Source organism: Bombina bombina, chromosome 1, assembly GCF_027579735.1.
Source record: "Bombina bombina isolate aBomBom1 chromosome 1, aBomBom1.pri, whole genome shotgun sequence".
In the NCBI taxonomy this organism is placed as follows: Eukaryota; Metazoa; Chordata; class Amphibia; order Anura; family Bombinatoridae; genus Bombina; species Bombina bombina.
In genome coordinates this window covers 487296413-487316199 of record NC_069499.1, presented here as the reverse complement: position 1 = coordinate 487316199, position 19787 = coordinate 487296413, and the positions used below count along the sequence as shown (strand labels likewise).

General features: G+C 35.9%; 1 protein-coding gene across 1 annotated transcript in view; it reads right to left on the bottom strand.

Annotated features, from left to right (window-relative positions):
• NUP35 (nucleoporin 35) overlaps positions 1 to 8229 on the bottom strand; it is a 67338-nt gene extending 59109 nt beyond the window's left edge. The window contains exon 1 of the mRNA XM_053698541.1: positions 8076 to 8229. Within this exon, the coding sequence (XP_053554516.1) occupies positions 8076 to 8106 (31 nt within the window). The 5' untranslated portion in view covers positions 8107 to 8229. The remainder of the gene's footprint in view (positions 1 to 8075) is intronic.
• Between the last annotated feature and the right edge of the window lie 11558 nt (positions 8230 to 19787).

Sequence of the window (19787 nt, the reverse complement as noted above, 5' to 3'; positions counted from 1 at the left end):
ATACGGTAGAGATATGTTAATGAAATGCTATTGATAAAAAGCGTATTTGGGGTAGTTAGTAACAGGCATAGAAAATATTTACTTACAGTGGCCCTTTAAACATATGCATAAATTAAACTTCTGTATGTTGAAATTTTTTTTTTTTTTTTATTAACAGGTTTATTTCCTTTCCATATACATAAATATTGTACATTTTATCAAGCAAATATAAAAGTGAAAATGAACTTGGTTACTAAAAGCTTAAGATATGTGGAAGAGTGTTATTGTAAACTTCATAAAGATATATTCCCCATCTCCTATTTTCTTAGATCTCTGCATTATCCAATAATATCATATGTTGTGAAATGTGTCAACTGTATCTAGAATTCTAGCTGCAGATTCATACAATAAGTATGTATTTTTAATCTTTTCCATTATCTCATACCAAGACGATGCTCCCTCTGTCTCGCTATGCTAATCGTAATTGTGCAGAGAATTCTAATGAATGTGTTTGTGTGTTGTATTGTGGGAATTTTTTGTTTAAAAGGGTTTGTGAGATATTTAGGGATATCTGTTCACTCAGTAGATAACTTAATAAATTAGATAAGCATGTCCAATAAAACATCTTTAAAGGGACATAGTGGAAAATTACACGCTCCGATACCTTATTTCTCAATCTGTGGTACATGCATCTATGGAGGTTTGGGGTATTGGTAAGGTGTATTCAAGCACTTGCCCTTTTATTATTTTTGTCCTCATGCAGCGAAGGTTAATATTTAAATGGACAGTAAAGTCAAAATTAAATGTTCATGATTCAGATGGAGCATGCAATTTTAAACAAATTTCCAATTTGCTTCTATTAATTTTGCTTAGTTTTCTTGGTATCCTTTGTTAAAGAGTAATCCTAGGTGAGTTAAAGTGATGGTAAACCTCAAATAATAAAATGCCATTAAAAAAAAATATAGGTGTATCCTCTTTTTTTTTTTTTAAATCCATCTGTGAAAGGGTTAAATTAGTGCATATAATGTTTCTATTACAATCTTATGCCGGCCCACATGGATGAACATCATGACAATTCCAGTGAACATCCAGTAAACATGCGTGTCAGTTGACAATCTTAAAGTCCAGCCCCTTTAAAGCCCATAGAAAGCCTATGTAGAGAGTGGATGTGACTGTTCTATACATTACAGCCCAGCCAAAAGAGGAAATGAAGGGCGGCAGAAGAACAGACAATATCATTAGGATTATAAACCTCTCATAAAATATATATATATATACACACACTTTAAAAAACAATAATTGTGGTTTTACTTGAAAACTAATATGTTTTATTGCAACATTCTTAGTCTGAAATTTACCATCACTTTAACATTCCTGCTTTTTCAAATAAAGATACCAAGAGAGCAAAGAAAAATTAATAGGAGTAAATTAGAAAGATGCTTAAAATTGCATGCTCTATCTGAATCATGAAAGAACATTTTTGGGTTTACTATCCCTTTAAGGAGCGGGCATGTGTCAGACATCAAACGTTTGCAAAAATGCTTAAAACTATGTTATACATCAAATCCTGCTGTCAGTGTCTTTAGCATTATGTGGCAGCTGTGTTTGCAACTATGTATAACATTGCTATAAACATTGTTGCACGCACTGCTGCCAGATGGTTAAAGACACAGGCCGCCCATGAGCTCACCTATGACTACTCTAACAAAGGATACCAAGAAAACTAAGAAAACTTATAGAACTAAACTGGAAAGTTGTTTTACATGTCATGCTGTATCCAATCCATATAAGTTTAATTTTGCCTTTACTGTCCCTTTAATGCTGATATGCTGGCTGGGCATCATGGGAAATGTACATCCAAAACCCCTGGAGGGCCAAGTTTGAGGATGTCTGCTTTAATGTATCAAATAAATCGGCATTCCTCAGTCCTTTCCTGGAGCAACCCTAATAGGCCAGATTCTAGATCCCTGCCTACGCTGGTCAGCTGCTCACTCACCTATACTCAGGTAGGGACTAGAGTTGAGAAATTCATTAGAGCAAGTCATATAGTTAAAAAAAAAAACACACACTTGGGAGCCACAGAGAACTGCTGGTCCTGTGCAGAAACAGCTAGTGACCCAATCAGCAGCAGTCACTCAGGTAGGTTATGAAACTACCTCTGCTGATGATCCAGCTGTGCGACTGCAGTTGATTGGGTCACTAGCAGTTTCCACTTGGAACCAGCAGTCCTATATGGCTCCTAAGCGACACTTTAACCCCTTTGCAAGGTCACTATAATGGCCTTTTAAAGGGACAACCAAATTAAAAAAAAAAAAAAAAAACATAAAATAATTTAAGTTGTAATAGCATTTAATGGTTAAACAAATACCCTCCTGCTAAGGGGTTAGAAACATCACAAGAGTTGGGTACCATATGTTCTCCAACACTCTAGGATATGAACAGTGAGTGCTGGAAATATATCTGCTCCTGATTTGCTTGCTGTCCTTCTAATCAGGAACACCACTTGACAATTTAGGTTGTGTGTTAAACTCCTCTGCAGGGAATAAAACACAGGGCCCAATTATCAAAAACTAGATGTCTTGGAGAGAAAGTGTAATTTGTATTATTATATGGTAATGTATGAGTGTGTCTCATGCAAAACTCTGTTAGTGAGATAAAACCATACTTAAAGGGACAGTAAACCTTAAAATTAATGTTATATAATTCTGCACATATTAGCCAACCATTATTTAACATATTATTGCCTTTTTATTTTTAGCAAAAAACGCTGTTTGGGTCTGTTTTTTTTCCTCAGCGCATCGGGCCAGCTGTATAGTCACAGCCCGGCCCGACCGCGCCATAAGACTAAGTGTCAGACAGAGCGGCCTATCACTGGTAGCTGATTTCCTGTCAGTGGGGATGATGATCCGGGATCTCGCATGTGTGGGCGGGACCGCTACACTATGGGACATCTATAGTGAAAGGGAAGGAGGGAGAGGGATTTATATTGAGGGGGCAGCTACACTACAGAAATTGGGGGTGCGAGTACCTAAGATGGCAGCCAACAGGTCAAGGGGGAGGCTTAGAGAGCTGTTTGGGGAGGGAAGAGAGATCCTACACTTCAGAAAAAATATTTAAAAAAAACACAAAACACCTTTATTTTTATACTGGCAGATTTCTGCCAGTACTTAAGATGGCAATGACAATAGTGATGTGGGGGAGGGAAGAGAGCTGTTTGGGAGGGATCAGGGGGTGGGATGTGTCAGCTGGGAGGCTGATCTCTACACTAAAGCTAAAATTAACCCTACAAGCTCCCTAATTAAACCCTTCACTGCTAGGCATAATACAAGTGTTGTGCACAGCGGCATTTAGCGGCCTTCTAATTACCAAAAAGCAATACCAAAGCCATAAATGTCTGCTATTTCTGAACAAAGGTTATCACAGAGGCATTTACAACCAGTTGTGACAAAATTGCACAAACTGTTTGTAAATAATTTCAGTGAGAAACCTACAGTTAGTGAAAAAGTTAACTTTTTATTTTATTTGATTGCATTTAGCAGTAAAATGGTGGCATGAAATATACCAAAATGGGCCTAGATCAATACTTTGGGTTGTCTACTAAAAAAAAATATATATATATATATATATATATATATATATATATATATATATATATATATATATATATATATATATATATATATATATATATATATATATATATATATATATATATATATATATATATACACACATGTGAAGGGTTATTCAGCATCCTAACAGATATCAGTATTACAATGTAACTATCACTAATTTTGAGAATTTTTTTTTTTTTTTAAATTGTTTCGAAATAGGAAAGTGCTACTTGTACTTATTGCCCTATAACATGCAAAAAAAAACAAAGAACATGTAAACATTGGGTATTTCTAAACTCAGGACAAAATTGAGAAACTATTTAGCATGGGTGTTTTTTGGTGGTTGTAGATGTGTAAGATTTTGGGGGTCAAAGTTAGAAAAAGTTTTTTCATCATATTTTATAAAAATATTTACAGTAAATTATATATGATGAAAATAATGGTATCTTTAGAAAGTCCATTTAATGGCGAGAAAAACTGTATATAATGTGTGTAGGTATAGTAAATGAGTTACAGGAAAATTACAGCTAAACACAAACACTGCAGAAATGTAAAAAAAAAGCCCTGTTCCTCAACGGTAAGAAATTTAAAAATGGTCTGGTCACTAAGGGGTTAAACATTTGTGTTTCTGAAATTAAAGGATTTTTGCTGCACTTGCAAAAAAATCATAGATAATCCTACCAGACTAAAAAGATTTACAGTATAGAGCCCATATTAAGAAAATGAAGTTCCTTTAAAAAGAAAATGACTTAAAGGGCCACTAAACCCAAAATCTTTCTTTCATGATTCAGATAGAGAATAGAAATTTAAACATTACAATTTACTTTAATTATTTATTTTGCTTCATTTTTTTAAATATCCTTAGTTGAAGAAAAAGCAATGCACATGGTGAGCCAATCACACAATGCTTCTATGTGCAGCAACCAATCAACAGCTAGTGAGCATATCTAGATATGCCTTTCATCAAAGAATATCAAGAGAATAAAACAAATTAGATAATATAAGTAAATTAGAAAGATGTTTAAAATTGCATTCTCTTTCTAAATCATAAAAGACAATGTGGGTGGCATTTCCCTTTAAAGGGACAATCTACTCCAGATTTATTCTCGTTTAAAAAGATCGATAATCCCTTTATTACCCATTCCCCAGTTGTTTTTTTTATAACACGGTTATGTTAATACACTTTTTACCTCTGTGATTACCTTGCAGACTGTACCCTTATTTCAGTTATTTTGCCAAACTTGCATTTTAGCCATTCATTGCCCTCTCATAAGTAACTCCATGCGAGTGAGCACATTATCTATATGCACCTATGAACCAACGCCCTCTAGCTGTGAAAATGTATTCAGATAAGAGGCAGCCTTCAAGGGCTTAGAAATTAGCATGAGCCTAACAAGTTTTAGCTTTCAACTAAGAATACCAAGAGAACAAAGCAAATTTGATAAATGTAAATTGGAAAGTTGTAAAATTACATGACCTATCTGTATCATGAAAATTTACTTTTAACTAGATTGTACCTTTAACAAAACAGCATTTTCTTTATACACTAGATCAGGGGTGCCCAATAGGTAGATTGGGATCTACCAGTAGATCCGAAGGCGCTGCTGGTAGATTGCGACCGATGTGATCAAAATTATGTGGTCAACTTACGCAATCTGAACACTGGGGCGTGAGTAGATTATGGTTGCTAGGGATACCGCTTTATCTACCGCAGTGTGTGATGGGGCAGGTCACTAAACAGTCCGATGGTCGAACACGAAAAGTGATACAAGATTGGATTTTGAGGGACATCAATTTCAACCAATCAATGTAGATTTTTGAACAACACAACTGGCCTATCAAAAGCATGGTTGAGTGAGTACTCTCCCAATAGATATGGCATTATAGTTAGGAGGGTAAGCGTCAATAGAATGAAAAAGTAAAGGCGGAGGCTGCTGTGCTATGCTAAATGAACAAGTATGATTGACGTCTGTCAAATGAATGTGTTGACCCATTAAGAAAAGGTCTGCATGGCGAGCTATTGAAATTTATTTGTATAAGCCTCACTGGGTCATATCAGGCCAAGCCCGCAGTGAAAAAGTAAAGGGGGGCAGTGGCAGTAATTTGAATGCAGGGTTTTGTAACATGGCACAAGGGGTTGCTCCTGTTAACCCAAATTTAAGTCAGTGCTACTTTTGTCGTCAGGATTAACCTGTTCTATTTTTATGCTTTTGCACATCCATGTACTGCTAAATCATGCAACCTTAAAAAGGGATATGAAACACTTTTTCCATGATTCAGATATAGAACATGCAATTTAAACAACTTTTCTCCTATTATCAATTTTTCTTCATTCTCTTGGTATCTTTATTTGAAATTGCAGGAATGTAAGTTTCGGAGCCGGACCATTTTTAGTGGGTAGATCTTGTTGAGCTGCTCATTTGAAAAGTAGATCCCAACACAAAAAAAAAAGTGTGGGCACCCCTGCACTAGATCGTGGATGAAAACTAAATGTGAAACAACCCTTCGTGCTCGATTTAGCAACCCTTACAGTTCGATTTATCAAGCCTTCTCCTCCCCTACGACTGCAGTCAAAAATTTTCTCCCCGGATATTGAAAGCTCCTGCCCGAGCAGGATTGCACGTGAGCGCAATGCTAAATGGTAGTTGGGGCGAAGATGTACGCCCCTGTCTGCCCTTGCTTGATAAATCAACCCTTAAAGTTGAGATGGTAATATAAAATGTCAGCGCCCTTTGTTTTATAGGCACTAAAACTTTACGCTTATTTTGTCTATATTTAAACTATACATCTACATGTTATTTTCAAACTAATCTTTTCTTTGAATCAGGGGCATATTACGGCCTAGGGCAGCACTTTTTGGAGGCAGAGGCACTCAAGAATTGGCCCTTTATTGGTGTGTGACTCGAGTCCAGTGGCTGGCAACATTCATTATAGCGGTGGCTGCGCAACAAGCTGTGGATGGTGCTTAGAGCAGAATTGTTACTGGTCACTCTAATGCATGAGGCTAAAGAAGTGAAGATTGCTAAAACGCCGCTCCAAGTCCTTTCGAGCTCCAGCAAACAACTGACACTGATGGGCTTGTGAGAGAGGAAAATAGAATCCCGACACTCCAGTGCGGTACACATCGTAACGGCATAAATATTTATTCCTGACAATTTAAATGGCACAATGATGATTGTCCTTCCTTGTGCCATGTAAATTGTCAGGAATAAATATTTATTTTTTTGGAGCCTTTTGAGTGCAGCTGTTTTTCTTTTTGTATTTGGCTTCCACTTTCTGGTTTGCTCAGCCGTTACGGCGTGTAGCGCACTGGAGTGTCTGAATTCTATTTCCTCTCTGGCCCATTTGTTTCCTGGAGCTCGAAAACTCTTGGAGCGGCATTTTAGCAATCTTCACTTCCTTAGCCTCATGCATTAGCGTGGACAATTTTTTCTATCTGCTTTTGGAGCCTTTTTTCAGTGCGGGAGAGGAGAGTCAGGTGAGCAGTCAGTTTATAGTTCAGACTGTGACAACCACTTTATTTCCATACAGCAACCTTCTAATGGGAGCTGTCACTATGGGTCCATGTATAAATCTGTATTTGCTATATGCAAGCTATTAGCTATATATTTTAGTGTCCTCACTGGGTTTAGCAGCTCATGGATCATACAGACATCTGCACTCAGACCCTATGGAGGTTATTAAAAAAAATGGGCCAGTGTATGAATTCCTGTAAACTGCAAGTTACTTTCTATAGAAAATAGTAGGTCACACATATAGATATTTGACCTGGGTGTATGCGGGTTTAATAAAGTTACATTATATCCCGACCAAAAAATATTATGGCCAAAAGACAGCCTAAAACCTAGGGGCTGGTGGTCAGCAGAATTTTGAGTGCCTAGGGCAGCACAAAACCTAAATACGCCACTGCTTTGAATGCATCATTCTATCTAGCACTTATTTAGTGCTAAATGTCACTTTAATACGCTTATTCACGCATAATACTAATTTAACTTCGTTTCAAATTTGATGTGTCTAAATTGAACTTTAAAACACCAAACTCTATGTAACATCTTATTGTAATTGTACTTGTTATTGTTTTTCTGGAAAACACAATTCTCTTCAACATAAAAACAGCAAAACATTATATATATATATATATATATATATATATATATATATATATATATATATATATATATATACATACATACATACACACAAAAACAAGCTTTCTATGAATATTTATTTCGTAACATACAACATATTTTAGAAAGAAAACGTAGAATTTTAGAAAAAAAACAAAACGATCTATAGTGTTTCACTAAGCAAGTTGCATATTTAAGACACTTCAAGAGAGAAATGACAAATATATTTTGAATTGGAAGCTTGTTAGATCCATACAGCAGTGAGAAGCTCTCAGGGCCCAGGAGAAACCATGTGCCTAACTGCAAGCAGTACGCAGCGCTACACTAATGTGACCCGTCCCGCACTGCTACTTACCCAATGGCTCGGTGGAAAAAGCTGACATCATATTGCCGACACCAACGAATAAGCCTGAAAATAACAAATTCAAATTGCCCCGAAATGGAAGGCTAAATCAGCTGTGCCTAAGCGCCAATTGGCTGACAGGACAGAACACCGGGAAGTCAGGATCCCGCACTACTTCCGGTGACGTCTATAGTGAGACACTCAGAGCTTCCCTCCGCCCACTACGTTAAGATGGTGTGTTCTCGCTTAGGCAATTCAAGAGATTGTAGACAGAACTAAATATGGTGGTGACTGATAGCGAAAATGATAGGGTTAGCTGAAAACGTTCGCTATCCTAGAAGCTTCTCTGCCCCTGACAGTAGTGTTGCCAGATGTAAAATATATATATATATATGTAGCCCAACCAATTATAAAATCTAGCCCAGAATATATAATTACATTAATTGCTATAATAACAACCACCACATAACCTATGCAAATCAATGTTTTGTTATCACAAAGCCCTCATTGCATACTGACAAATATGTTACATTTGAAGGGACATTAAACCTGGTTCACTATGTTATACGTATATGTTGCACTATGGCAGAATTATGTAACAAGGTTTCCTATGAAAACATTTTTAAAAATATTTTATTTGCAACTTATTTGTGACTTCTTCACTCTGACTATATAACTCCCACAAAAAGGGCAACATGGGTAACAGTATTGATCCAGTATGTATAAAATAACACCTGATTATATAATACATTATATATGGTCTTGCCCAAAGATCCGGCAATTTTGGTGCCAGGTATGCTCATTACTATCTAAGATCACGAGGCTAAAACTCAATTTAGATCTGAGTAATATGTTTTTCGGTTTACCGAGAGAAATTAAAAAAGAGAGAAAAGACTCATTATGATGATTATTTTATTGGCAAGAAATCTTAGATTTAAATTATGGTTAGAGAGAAAAGAAAAAAACACGATTAGATAGAACATTAAAAAAAATGGATGCTTTAAAATACATCAATATAGAACTGAAGTTTTCTTGGAAACATGGGCCCTATACATAAAAACTCTGCCTGAAGCTAACCAAAAAGAAATTCTGAATTGTTTTAGAAATACAGAATATCTTATAGAATTACAAATTTCTGGAGATTTTTTTTAATTGATTAAATTATTTTGATAATTTATATCAAGTTAAAGGGACACTGAACCCCAAAAAAATCTTTCATGATTCAGATAGAGCATGCAATTTTAAGCAACTTTCTACTTTACTCCTATTATCATTTTTTCTTCGTTCTCTTGCTATCTTTAAATGAAAAAGAAGGCATCTAATCTTTTTTTCTTGGTTCAGTACTCTGGACAGCAGTCTTTGATTGGTGGATGAATTTATCCACCAATCAGCAAGGACAACCTAGGTTGTTCACCAAAAATGGGCCGGCATCTAAACTTACATTCTTGCATTTCAAATAAAGATACCAAGAAAATAAAGAACATTTGATAATAGGAGTAAATTAGAAAGTTGCTCTATCTGAATCACAAAAGAAAAAATTTAGGTTCAGTGTCCCTTTAAGGATAAAAAGATGAACTTCCCTATAATTTATACGTTTAAACTTTCTTAGAAATTAGAGGAAATAAAGTATCTAAACTCAGAAAGGGACTTATACTGTTATATATAATGAAAAGTAAAAGAAAATGTAGGGAATGCATTTGTATTTTCTTTTTCATGTACTAATCATGTTCAATTATTAATAAAGCTGTAAAAAAAAAAAAAATATTTGCAACTGACAGCTTTACCTAGTGCGGGGAGCACGCTACATGTACCTTAATAGCGTGATCGGCGCACTGTGATTAGACTAAGACAGTGACGTAATTAAAAAAAACTTGTTCTGAGGAGGATGGTTTCGCTTATAAGGTAAGTATAGTTTTTGAAAAATATTTTTCACACACCAGGCTATCCTTATAGTGCAAAATTATGTAACATGTTGAAAACACGTTTTCTGTCCCTTTAACAAAAATTCCTGTGTCTAATAAATAAAAAACAAAGTCTTAAATAAGGCTACAAAAACCTAGAAATCTTAAAGTGAATGTAAACTTTAATTAACTAAAGCTCACTATCAAATAATACTCTTAAAAACAGGGGAATGTAAACTTTAATGAACTAAATGCCACTATCAAATAATACTCTTAAAAACAGGGACACTTTAATTAATTAAAATTTACAAAGATGCTTATTTTTTAAATACTTACCTTTGTGTTATGGTAAACGCCCGCATCTCCTGCTTTCTTTAGCAGATCAATGACAAATCTGTCTTCCTCCAATCGTTGCGTTGCCCCACGAGCTGGACGCCAAAGGGGCACACAACGATTGGAGGAAGCCAGAGGATCGGCGTTATGTTTACCATAACACAAAAGTAAGTATTTTTTAAAATAAGCATCTTTGTGAACTTTAATGAATTAAAGTGCCCCTGTTTTTAAGAGTATTATTTGATACTGGTCTTTAATTAATTAAAGTTTACATTCACTTTAAATTATCCAATTCATTATTGACATAGCTACTATACCTGAGTTCTCACAGGCAGAGCGCCCCCCCACGACCAACATCTACTGTTTTGCAATAATGTACAGGCATACTTCATTTTATTGCGCTTTATTGCAATCAAGTTTTTTTTTAATAGTTTTTTTGTAGAGATAAGGCTATTGCACATTTAAAAGACTACAGTATGTGTAAATATAACTTTTATATGCACTAGAAAACAAAAAATGAGAGTGACTCACTTTATTGCTATATTGGCTCTATTGTAGAGGTCTTTAACCAAACCCACAATATCTCCGAGGTAGTCTGTAATTACATTCTAGTTAGCATGAATTAATTAAAGGCACAGTCAAGTCCAAAAAAAACTTTCATGATTCAGATAGGGTATATAATTTTAAACAACTTTCCAATTTAGTTTTTTCACCAATTTTGCTTTGTTCTCTTGGTATTCTTAGTTTAAAGCTAAACCTAGGAGGTTCATATGCTAATTTCTTAGACCTTGAAGGCCGCCTCTAAGCTAAATGCATTTTGACCACTAGAGGGCGTTAGTTCATGTGTTTCATATAGAAAACATTGAGCTCATGCACGTGAATTTACAGAGGAGTGAACACTGATTGGCTAAAATGCAAGTCTGTCAAAATAACTGAAACAAGGGGGCAGTCTGCAGATGCTTAGCTACAAGGTAAGTACAGAGGTAAAATGTGCATTATTATAACTGTGTTGGTTAGGCAAAACTGGAGAATGGGTAATTAAGGGATTATCTATCTTTTAAAACAACAAAAATATCTGTTGTTGACTGTCCCTTTAAGGCAACAAAGTTCAAGATAACTACATTACAGGCTGTGCCAATAAGTCATCAGAGAGAGAGTACCACCTGAGAATAGCTACTGTCTGTCTGATTAACAATAATGCAGTTACTGATGTCAGCCACTAGGCCAAACTTCACTTAGATAGATTAGAGATGAGTCAGTGGGCGAGGAGGGGCTGGAGGGAGCTAAGGGTTGAAGAAAAATAAAATGTATTTTTACCTGATAAATTATTTTCTTTCTTGGTAGTGAGAGTCCACAAAATCCTATTCTTACATATGGGAATACATCACCTGGCCATCAGGAAGAGGCAACGACACCCCAAACAAAACATTTAACTATCTCTCCTACTTGTCCTTCCTTCCCAGTGGTTCAAACCGAGGACAGGGAAAAGCAAAAGAGATAACAGGGGTAAGAATACATTTTATTTTCTTTCTAATGGTAGTGAGAGTCCATAAAATCCTATTCTTACATATGGGAATCTATACCCAAGCTGTGGAATCCATAAAGAAGCTAACTTTTTTTCCATCCCTAAGGTGGGATGAAATATGTAAGGCAGTCATCTAGATACTAGGCACCACTGCTTGAAGAACCTTTCTCCCAAATGATGCCTCAGCCGAGTAGGGGTGAGCATCTTCACTGGTCTCACAATTCGATTGCGATTATCCTGTCAACTATTCGATTCCACGATGCATCAAGATTACTGCCCATGGTTTTCATCAACAAATTCAAGCAGTCAGAAGAACTCCATTTTTTAATAGCAGAGCACTGTGTAAGAATGCTGGGTCAGTGTTGGTATAGCAGAGCGCTGTGTGAGGATACTGCGTCACTCAGTGTTGGGATATAATAGAGTGCTGTGTAAGGATGCTAGGTCAGTCTTTGGGTCAGTGTTTTAATAGCAGAGTGCTGTGTAAGGATGCTGGATCAGTAGAATAGCAAAGTGCTGTGTGTAGTGGATGCAGTGTGTGTAGTGGATGCAGTGTGTGAAGTCATGGATGCAGTGTGTGATACTATGTGGCAGCTTTTTATGCATGCTTTTGTCTTCACGGTGCAGTTTTCTCAATACACATGAATTACAGGTCATGGAGATTGGTAGCATTTTTTTGTTTTAAATATAATCTTTATTGGTTTTTACAGATGTACAGAAATAATTAAAGTAATGGACAATCACCAGGAAAAAAGGGGAAATTGATACATAAGTAAGAGATTATAAAAACCAACATTTCCAAAAATTATAACACATATCGAGTTCCTATATCACATTCTCAAAATTCAGATATATTTTTTTATTTTTTATTTTATTGAGGTTTAGAATATGGCATACAAACTTCTTAAAACCAGCATAATAAATAGATATCATACAGTTTCAAAATAAGAAATACCATAAATATATATATATATGACATGCCATACAATCTTTGAGCCTTACATTGAGCTTAGGAGATCTCTTTTGGACCTCTTACAAATCATAGGAAAGGTAGAAGGCTCCCTTAAATAAAGGAGACCACTCTTGGGTCTCTCCTCTTAAACCTCTATTTTATAGGATGATACTCTATCTAGGTATTCTATGGTATAGCATCAGGGGAATTGTTTCAGGGAATAACATAAGGTAGAATATTGGAACAGATAAGGTAAATTTAGAGTATTTAGTACAAGCTAAGTAAAATAATATTGCTATTATACGCTATAATATAATTTTTTGTGCTGACCACCTTAGAGAATAGGATATAGGATGATCTCAGGACATTCTGTGGGGCAAAAATTCAGATATATTTAAAGGGACACTGAACCCAAATGTTTTCTTTCATGATTCAGGTACAAAATACAATTTAAAACAGCATTCCAATTTACTTCTATTATCTAATTTGCTTGATTCTTTAGATGTCCTCTGTTAAAGAAATAGCAATGCACATCAATGAGCCAATCACATGAGGCATCTATGTGCAGCCACCAATCAGCAGCTTTTGAGCCTATCTAGATATGCTTTTCGGCAAAAGATATCAAGAGAATTAAGCAAATTAGATAATAGAAGTAAATTAGAAAGCTGTTTAAAATTGCATGCTCTTTCTAAATCATGAAAGAAAAAATTTGTGTTTCATGTCCCTTTAAGCTTCGACAAAAATATAAAAAATGACCAGAGGTAAAAGTTGTACCATTGATTTACCAAACTTATACATACATATCCATTATTTTAACATCTTAGATATAATAATAATGCTAAACAAGAAATTGTTTCATTGTAATACATCTTTGTTATCATTTTCCAATAGACAATATAAGTTTTAACTCTTTACATAAAATACCATTCAGACAAAAACAAAAAAGAACAAAACCAAAAGCGAATAAAAAAAAAAGGAGGGGGGGGGGAAAGAGAGGAAAAAGAAAAAAAATGTCAGTATCTCAAAATAGATGCTGTCTCCAATACATAGGATAATCATCAGTTAATACCAGTTGAAGAAAAAAAGGTGAAGTACGAAAATAGTCTATCAACTGTAGTTGCACTTCTCTGGGTTGATCTAAAATTACTCTTTCCTATTTTGCCATAAACCTTTTTAATTTGTTATCTTTAAAAATGAAGGGGTCATGCTGGTCTAGAACCATTTGATACATTATATTATGTACAAATGCGGCAATACTAGGAGCCTTCCTATCTTTCCAAGATTTAAGTATCATTTGCCTAGTCAATATTGATCAATGGCTTAGTCTGAACATTTTTTTGTGTGAATAGAAAGAAAATATGGTTCAAAAGTAATTCTAGATGGCAATAATCTATTTAACCAGTACTTTATTTGTTTCCATAGTTTTTTAATCTTTGGGCAGGTATAAAAGGCATGGAGTAGGTCATCAGTTGGAGAGTTACATCTATAACACACATTGAAATATTGAGCATTCCATTTTGCCATTAACTTAGGCATAAGATATGATCTTTTCAAAAGTTTATAATGTGATTCTCTCACGGCTATAATAGACGAAAATTTTGTAACTCTAATGAAGCTTTTTTGAAAAAAATCTAAATTAATACCTGAAATATCATGAACGGAAAAGCTTGTTAACTTTAGCTTCTGCGTCTTTATAGGCCAATGTTCTATAAATGGGAGTCAAGGAATATTTACCTAGATGAAATCTATTCATAATTGGATCAAGCGAACCCAACATCCAATGGTTTCTTTCCACAGGGTTTCGATTATGAATAAAATGCCTGACTTGCAGGTAAGCAAAGAAAGACCTCTTATCTAACTTAAATTCCCTAGATAGAGAATCAAATGTTCTAATACATTTAGTAGATGGATCTATCAATTGTATAATATATTTCAAATTATTGGAAGACCATATTTTAAAAGCAGAAAAACATAATTTATGTAAGAACTTACCTGATAAATTCATTTCTTTCATATTAGCAAGAGTCCATGAGCTAGTGACGTATGGGATATACATTCCTACCAGGAGGGGCAAAGTTTCCCAAACCTTAAAATGCCTATAAATACACCCCTCACCACACCCACAATTCAGTTTAACGAATAGCCAAGAAGTGGGGTGATAAGAAAAAAGTGCGAAAGCATATAAAATAAGGAATTGGAATAATTGTGCTTTATACAAAAAAATCATAACCACCACAAAAAAGGGCGGGCCTCATGGACTCTTGCTAATATGAAAGAAATGAATTTATCAGGTAAGTTCTTACATAAATTATGTTTTCTTTCATGTAATTAGCAAGAGTCCATGAGCTAGTGACGTATGGGATAATGACTACCCAAGATGTGGATCTTTCCACACAAGAGTCACTAGAGAGGGAGGGATAAAATAAAGACAGCCAATTCCTGCTGAAAATAATCCACACCCAAAATAAAGTTTAATGAAAAACATAAGCAGAAGATTCAAACTGAAACCGCTGCCTGAAGTACTTTTCTACCAAAAACTGCTTCAGAAGAAGAAAATACAACAAAATGGTAGAATTTGGTAAAAGTATGCAAAGAGGACCAAGTTGCCGCTTTGCAAATCTGATCAACCGAAGCTTCATTCCTAAACGCCCAGGAAGTAGAAACTGACCTAGTAGAATGAGCTGTAATCCTATGAGGCGGAGTCTTACCCGACTCAACATAGGCAAGATGAAATAAAGATTTCAACCAAGATGCCAAAGAAATGGCAGAAGTTTTCTGGCCTTTCTAAAACCGGAAAAGATAACAAATAAACTAGAAGTCTTTCGGAAAGACTTAGTAGCTTCAACATAATATTTCAAAGCTCTAATAACATCCAAAGAATGCAACGATTTCTCCTTAGAATTCTTAGGATTAGGACATAATGAAGGAACCACAATGTCTCTACTAATGTTGTTGGAATTCACAACTTAGGTAAAAATTCAAAAGAAGTTCGCAACACCGCCTTATCCTGATGAAAAATCAGAAAAGGAGACTCACAAGAAAGAGCAGATAATTCAGAAACTCTTCTGGCAGAAGAGATGGCCAAAAGGAACAAAACTTTCCAAGAAAGTAATTTAATATCCAATGAATGCATAGGTTCAAATGGAGGAGCTTGAAGAGCCCCCAGAACCAAATTCAAACTCCAAGGAGGAGAAATTGACTTAATGACAGGCTTTATACGAACCAAAGCTTGTACAAAACAATGAATATCAGGAAGAATAGCAATCTTCCTGTGAAAAAGAACAGAAAGAGCAGAGATTTGACCTTTCAAGGAACTTGCGGACAAACCCTTATCTAAACCATCCTGAAGAAACTGTAATATTCTCGGTATTCTAAAAGAATGCCAAGAAAAATGATGAGAAAGACACCAAGAAATATAAGTCTTCCAGACTCTATAATATATCTCTCTGGATACAGATTTACGAGCCTGTAACATAGTATTAATCACAGAGTCAGAGAAACCTCTTTGACCAAGAATCAAGCGTTCAATCTCCATACCTTTAAATTTAAGGATTTCAGATCCTGATGGAAAAAAGGACCTTGAGACAAAAGGTCTGGTCTTAACGGAAGAGTCCACGGTTGGCAAGAGGCCATCCGGACAAGATCCGCATACCAAAACCTGTGAGGCCATGCCGGAGCTACCAGCAGAACAAACGAGCATTCCTTCAGAATCTTGGAGATTACTCTTGGAAGAAGAACTAGAGGCGGAAAGATATAGGCAGGATGATACTTCCAAGGAAGTGATAATGCATCCACTGCCTCCGCCTGAGGATCCCGGGATCTGGACAGATACCTGGGAAGTTTCTTGTTTAGATGAGAAGCCATCAGATCTATTTCTGGAAGTTCCCACATTTGAATAATCTGAAGAAATACCTCTGGGTGAAGAGACCATTCGCCCGGATGCAACGTTTGGCGACTTAGATAATCCGCTTTCCAATTGTCCATACCTGGGATATGAACCGCAGAGATTAGACAGGAGCTGGATTCCGCCCAAACCAAAATTCGAGATACTTCTTTCATAGCCAGAGGACTGTGAGTCCCTCCTTGATGATTGATGTATGCCACAGTTGTGACATTGTCTATCTGAAAACAAATGAACAACTCTCTCTTCAGAAGAGGCCAAGACTGAAGAGCTCTGAAAATTGCACGGAGTTCCAAAATATTGATCGGAAATCTCACCTCCTGAGATTCCCAAACCCCTTGTGCCGTCAGATACCCCCACACAGCTCCCCAACCTGTAAGACTTGCATCTGTTGAGATTATAGTCCAGGTCGGAAGAACAAAGAAGCCCCCTGAACTAAACGATGGTGATCTGTCCACCATGTCAGAGAGTGTCGTAAAATCGGTTTAAAGATATTAATTGAGATATCTTTGAGTAATCCCTGCACCATTGGTTCAGCATACAGAGCTGAAGAGATCGCATGTGAAAACGAGCAAAGGAGATCGCATCTGATGCGGAAGTCCTAAGACCCAACATTTCCATGCATAAGGCTACCAAAGGGAATGATTGTGACTGAAGGTTTTGACAAGCTGATATCAATGTTAAACTTCTCTTGTCTGACAAGGACAGAGTCATAGATACTGAATTTATCTAGAAACCTAAAAAGGTTACCCTTGTCTGAGGAAACAATGAACTGATTGGTAAATTGATCCTCCAACCATGAACTTGAAGAAAACAACACAAGTCGATTCGTATGAGATTCTTCGAAAATGAGAAGACTGAGCAAGTACCAAGATATCGTCCAAATAAGGAAATACCAAAACCCTATTCTCTGATTACAGAAAGAAGGGCACCGAGAACCTTTGAAAAAAATTCTTGGAACTGAGGCTAGGCCAAACGGTAAAGCCACAAAACTGGTAATGCTTGTCTAAAAAGAGAATCTCAGACACTAAAAGTGATCTGGATGAATCGGAATATGCAGATACACATCCTGTAAATCTATTGTAGACATATAATGCCCTTGCTAAACAAAAGGCAGGATAGTCCTACAGTAACCATCTTGAATGTTGGTATCCAAACATAACGATTCAATAATGATAGATCCAGAACTGGTCTGAAGGAATTGACCTTCTTTGGTACAATGAAGAGATAAAATAAAACCCCAGCCCCTGTTCCAGAACTGGAACTGGCATAAATACTCCAGCCAACTCTAGATCTGAAACACATTTCAGAAATGCCGAGCCTTTGCTGTGTTAACTGGGACACGGGAAAGAAAAGAATCTCTTAGCAGGAGGCCTTAACTTGAAGCCAATTCTGTACCTTTCTGAAACAATGTTTCTGAAACCAGAGATTAAGAACGGAATTGATCCAAATTTCTTTGAAGAAAACGTAATCTGCCCCATACCAGCTGAGCTGGAATAAGGGCCGCACCTTCATAGGTACTTAGGAGCTGGCTATAGGTTTCTATAAGGCTTGGATATATTCCAAACTGGAAATAGTTTCCAAACTGATACCGCTCCTGAGGATGAAGGATCAGGCTTTTGTTCCTTGTTGTGAGGAAAGGAACGAAAATGATTATTTACCCTGGAAAGAAAGGGAAAGCAAAGTTGACTTAGAAGACATGTCAGCATTCCAAGTTTAATCCATAAAGCTTTTCTAGCTAAAATAGCTAGAGACATATACCTGACATCAACTCTAATGATATCAAAAGATGGTATCACCAATAAAATTATTAGCATGTTATAGAATAATAATAATGCTATAAAATTATGATCTGTTACTTGTTGCGCTAAAGCTTCTAACCAAAAAGTTGAAGCTGCAGCAACATCCGCTAAAAATATAGCAGGTCTAAGAAGATTACCTGAACATAAGTAAGCTTTTCTTAGAAAGGATTCAATTTTCCTATCTAAAGGATCCTTAAATGAAGTACTATCTGCCATAGGAATAGTAGTACATTAGCAGGAGTAGAGACAGCCCCATAACCTTAGGGATTTTTGTCCCAAAAAACTCTAATCTGTCAGATGGCACAGGATATAATTTGCTTAAACGTCTAGAAGGAGTAAATAAATTACCCAAATTATTCCATTCCCTGGAAATTACTTCAGAAATAGCATCAGGGAGATAAAACACTTCTAGAATAACAACAGGAGATTTAAAAACCTTATTTAAACGTTTACATTTAGTATCAAGAGGACCAGAATCCTCTATTTCTAATGCAAATAACACTTCTTTAAGTAAAGAACGAATAAATTCCATCTTGAACAAATACAAAGATTTATCAGCATCAACCTCTGAGACAGAAACCTCTGAACCAGAAGAACCATTATCAGTATCAGAATGATGATGTTCATTTAAAAATTCATCTGAAAAAAAGAGAAGTTTTAAAAGTCTTTTATGTATACTAGAAGGAGAAATAACAGACATAGCCTTCTTAATGGATTTAAAAAATAAAATCTCTTATGTTATCAGGAACACTCTGAAAATTAGATGTTGACGGAACAGCAACAGGTAATGTAACAGTACTAAAGGAAATTTTATCTGCATTAATAAGTTTGACATGACATGCAATACAAATAACAGCTGGAGAAACAGATATCAAAAGTTTATAGCAGATACACTTAGCTTGGTAGCTCCAGCACTGTGCAGTGATTTTCCTGTAGTATCTTCTGACTCAGTTGCAACGTGGAACATCTTGCAATATGTAAAAGAAAAAAAACAACATATAAAGCAAAATTTATCAAATTCCTTAAATGACAGTTTCAGGAATGGGAAAAAAATGCCAGTGAACAAGCTTCTAGCAACCAGAAGCAATAAATAATGAGACTTAAATAATGTGGAGACAAAAATGACGCCCATATTTTTTAGCGCCAAAAAAGACGCCCACATTATTTGGCGCCTAAATGCTTTTGGCGCCAAAAATGACGCCACATCCGGAACGCCGACATTTTTGACGCAAAAAAAACGTCAAAAAATGACGCAACTTCCGGCGACACGTATGACGCCGGAAACAGAAAAAAAATTTTGCGCCAAAAAAGTC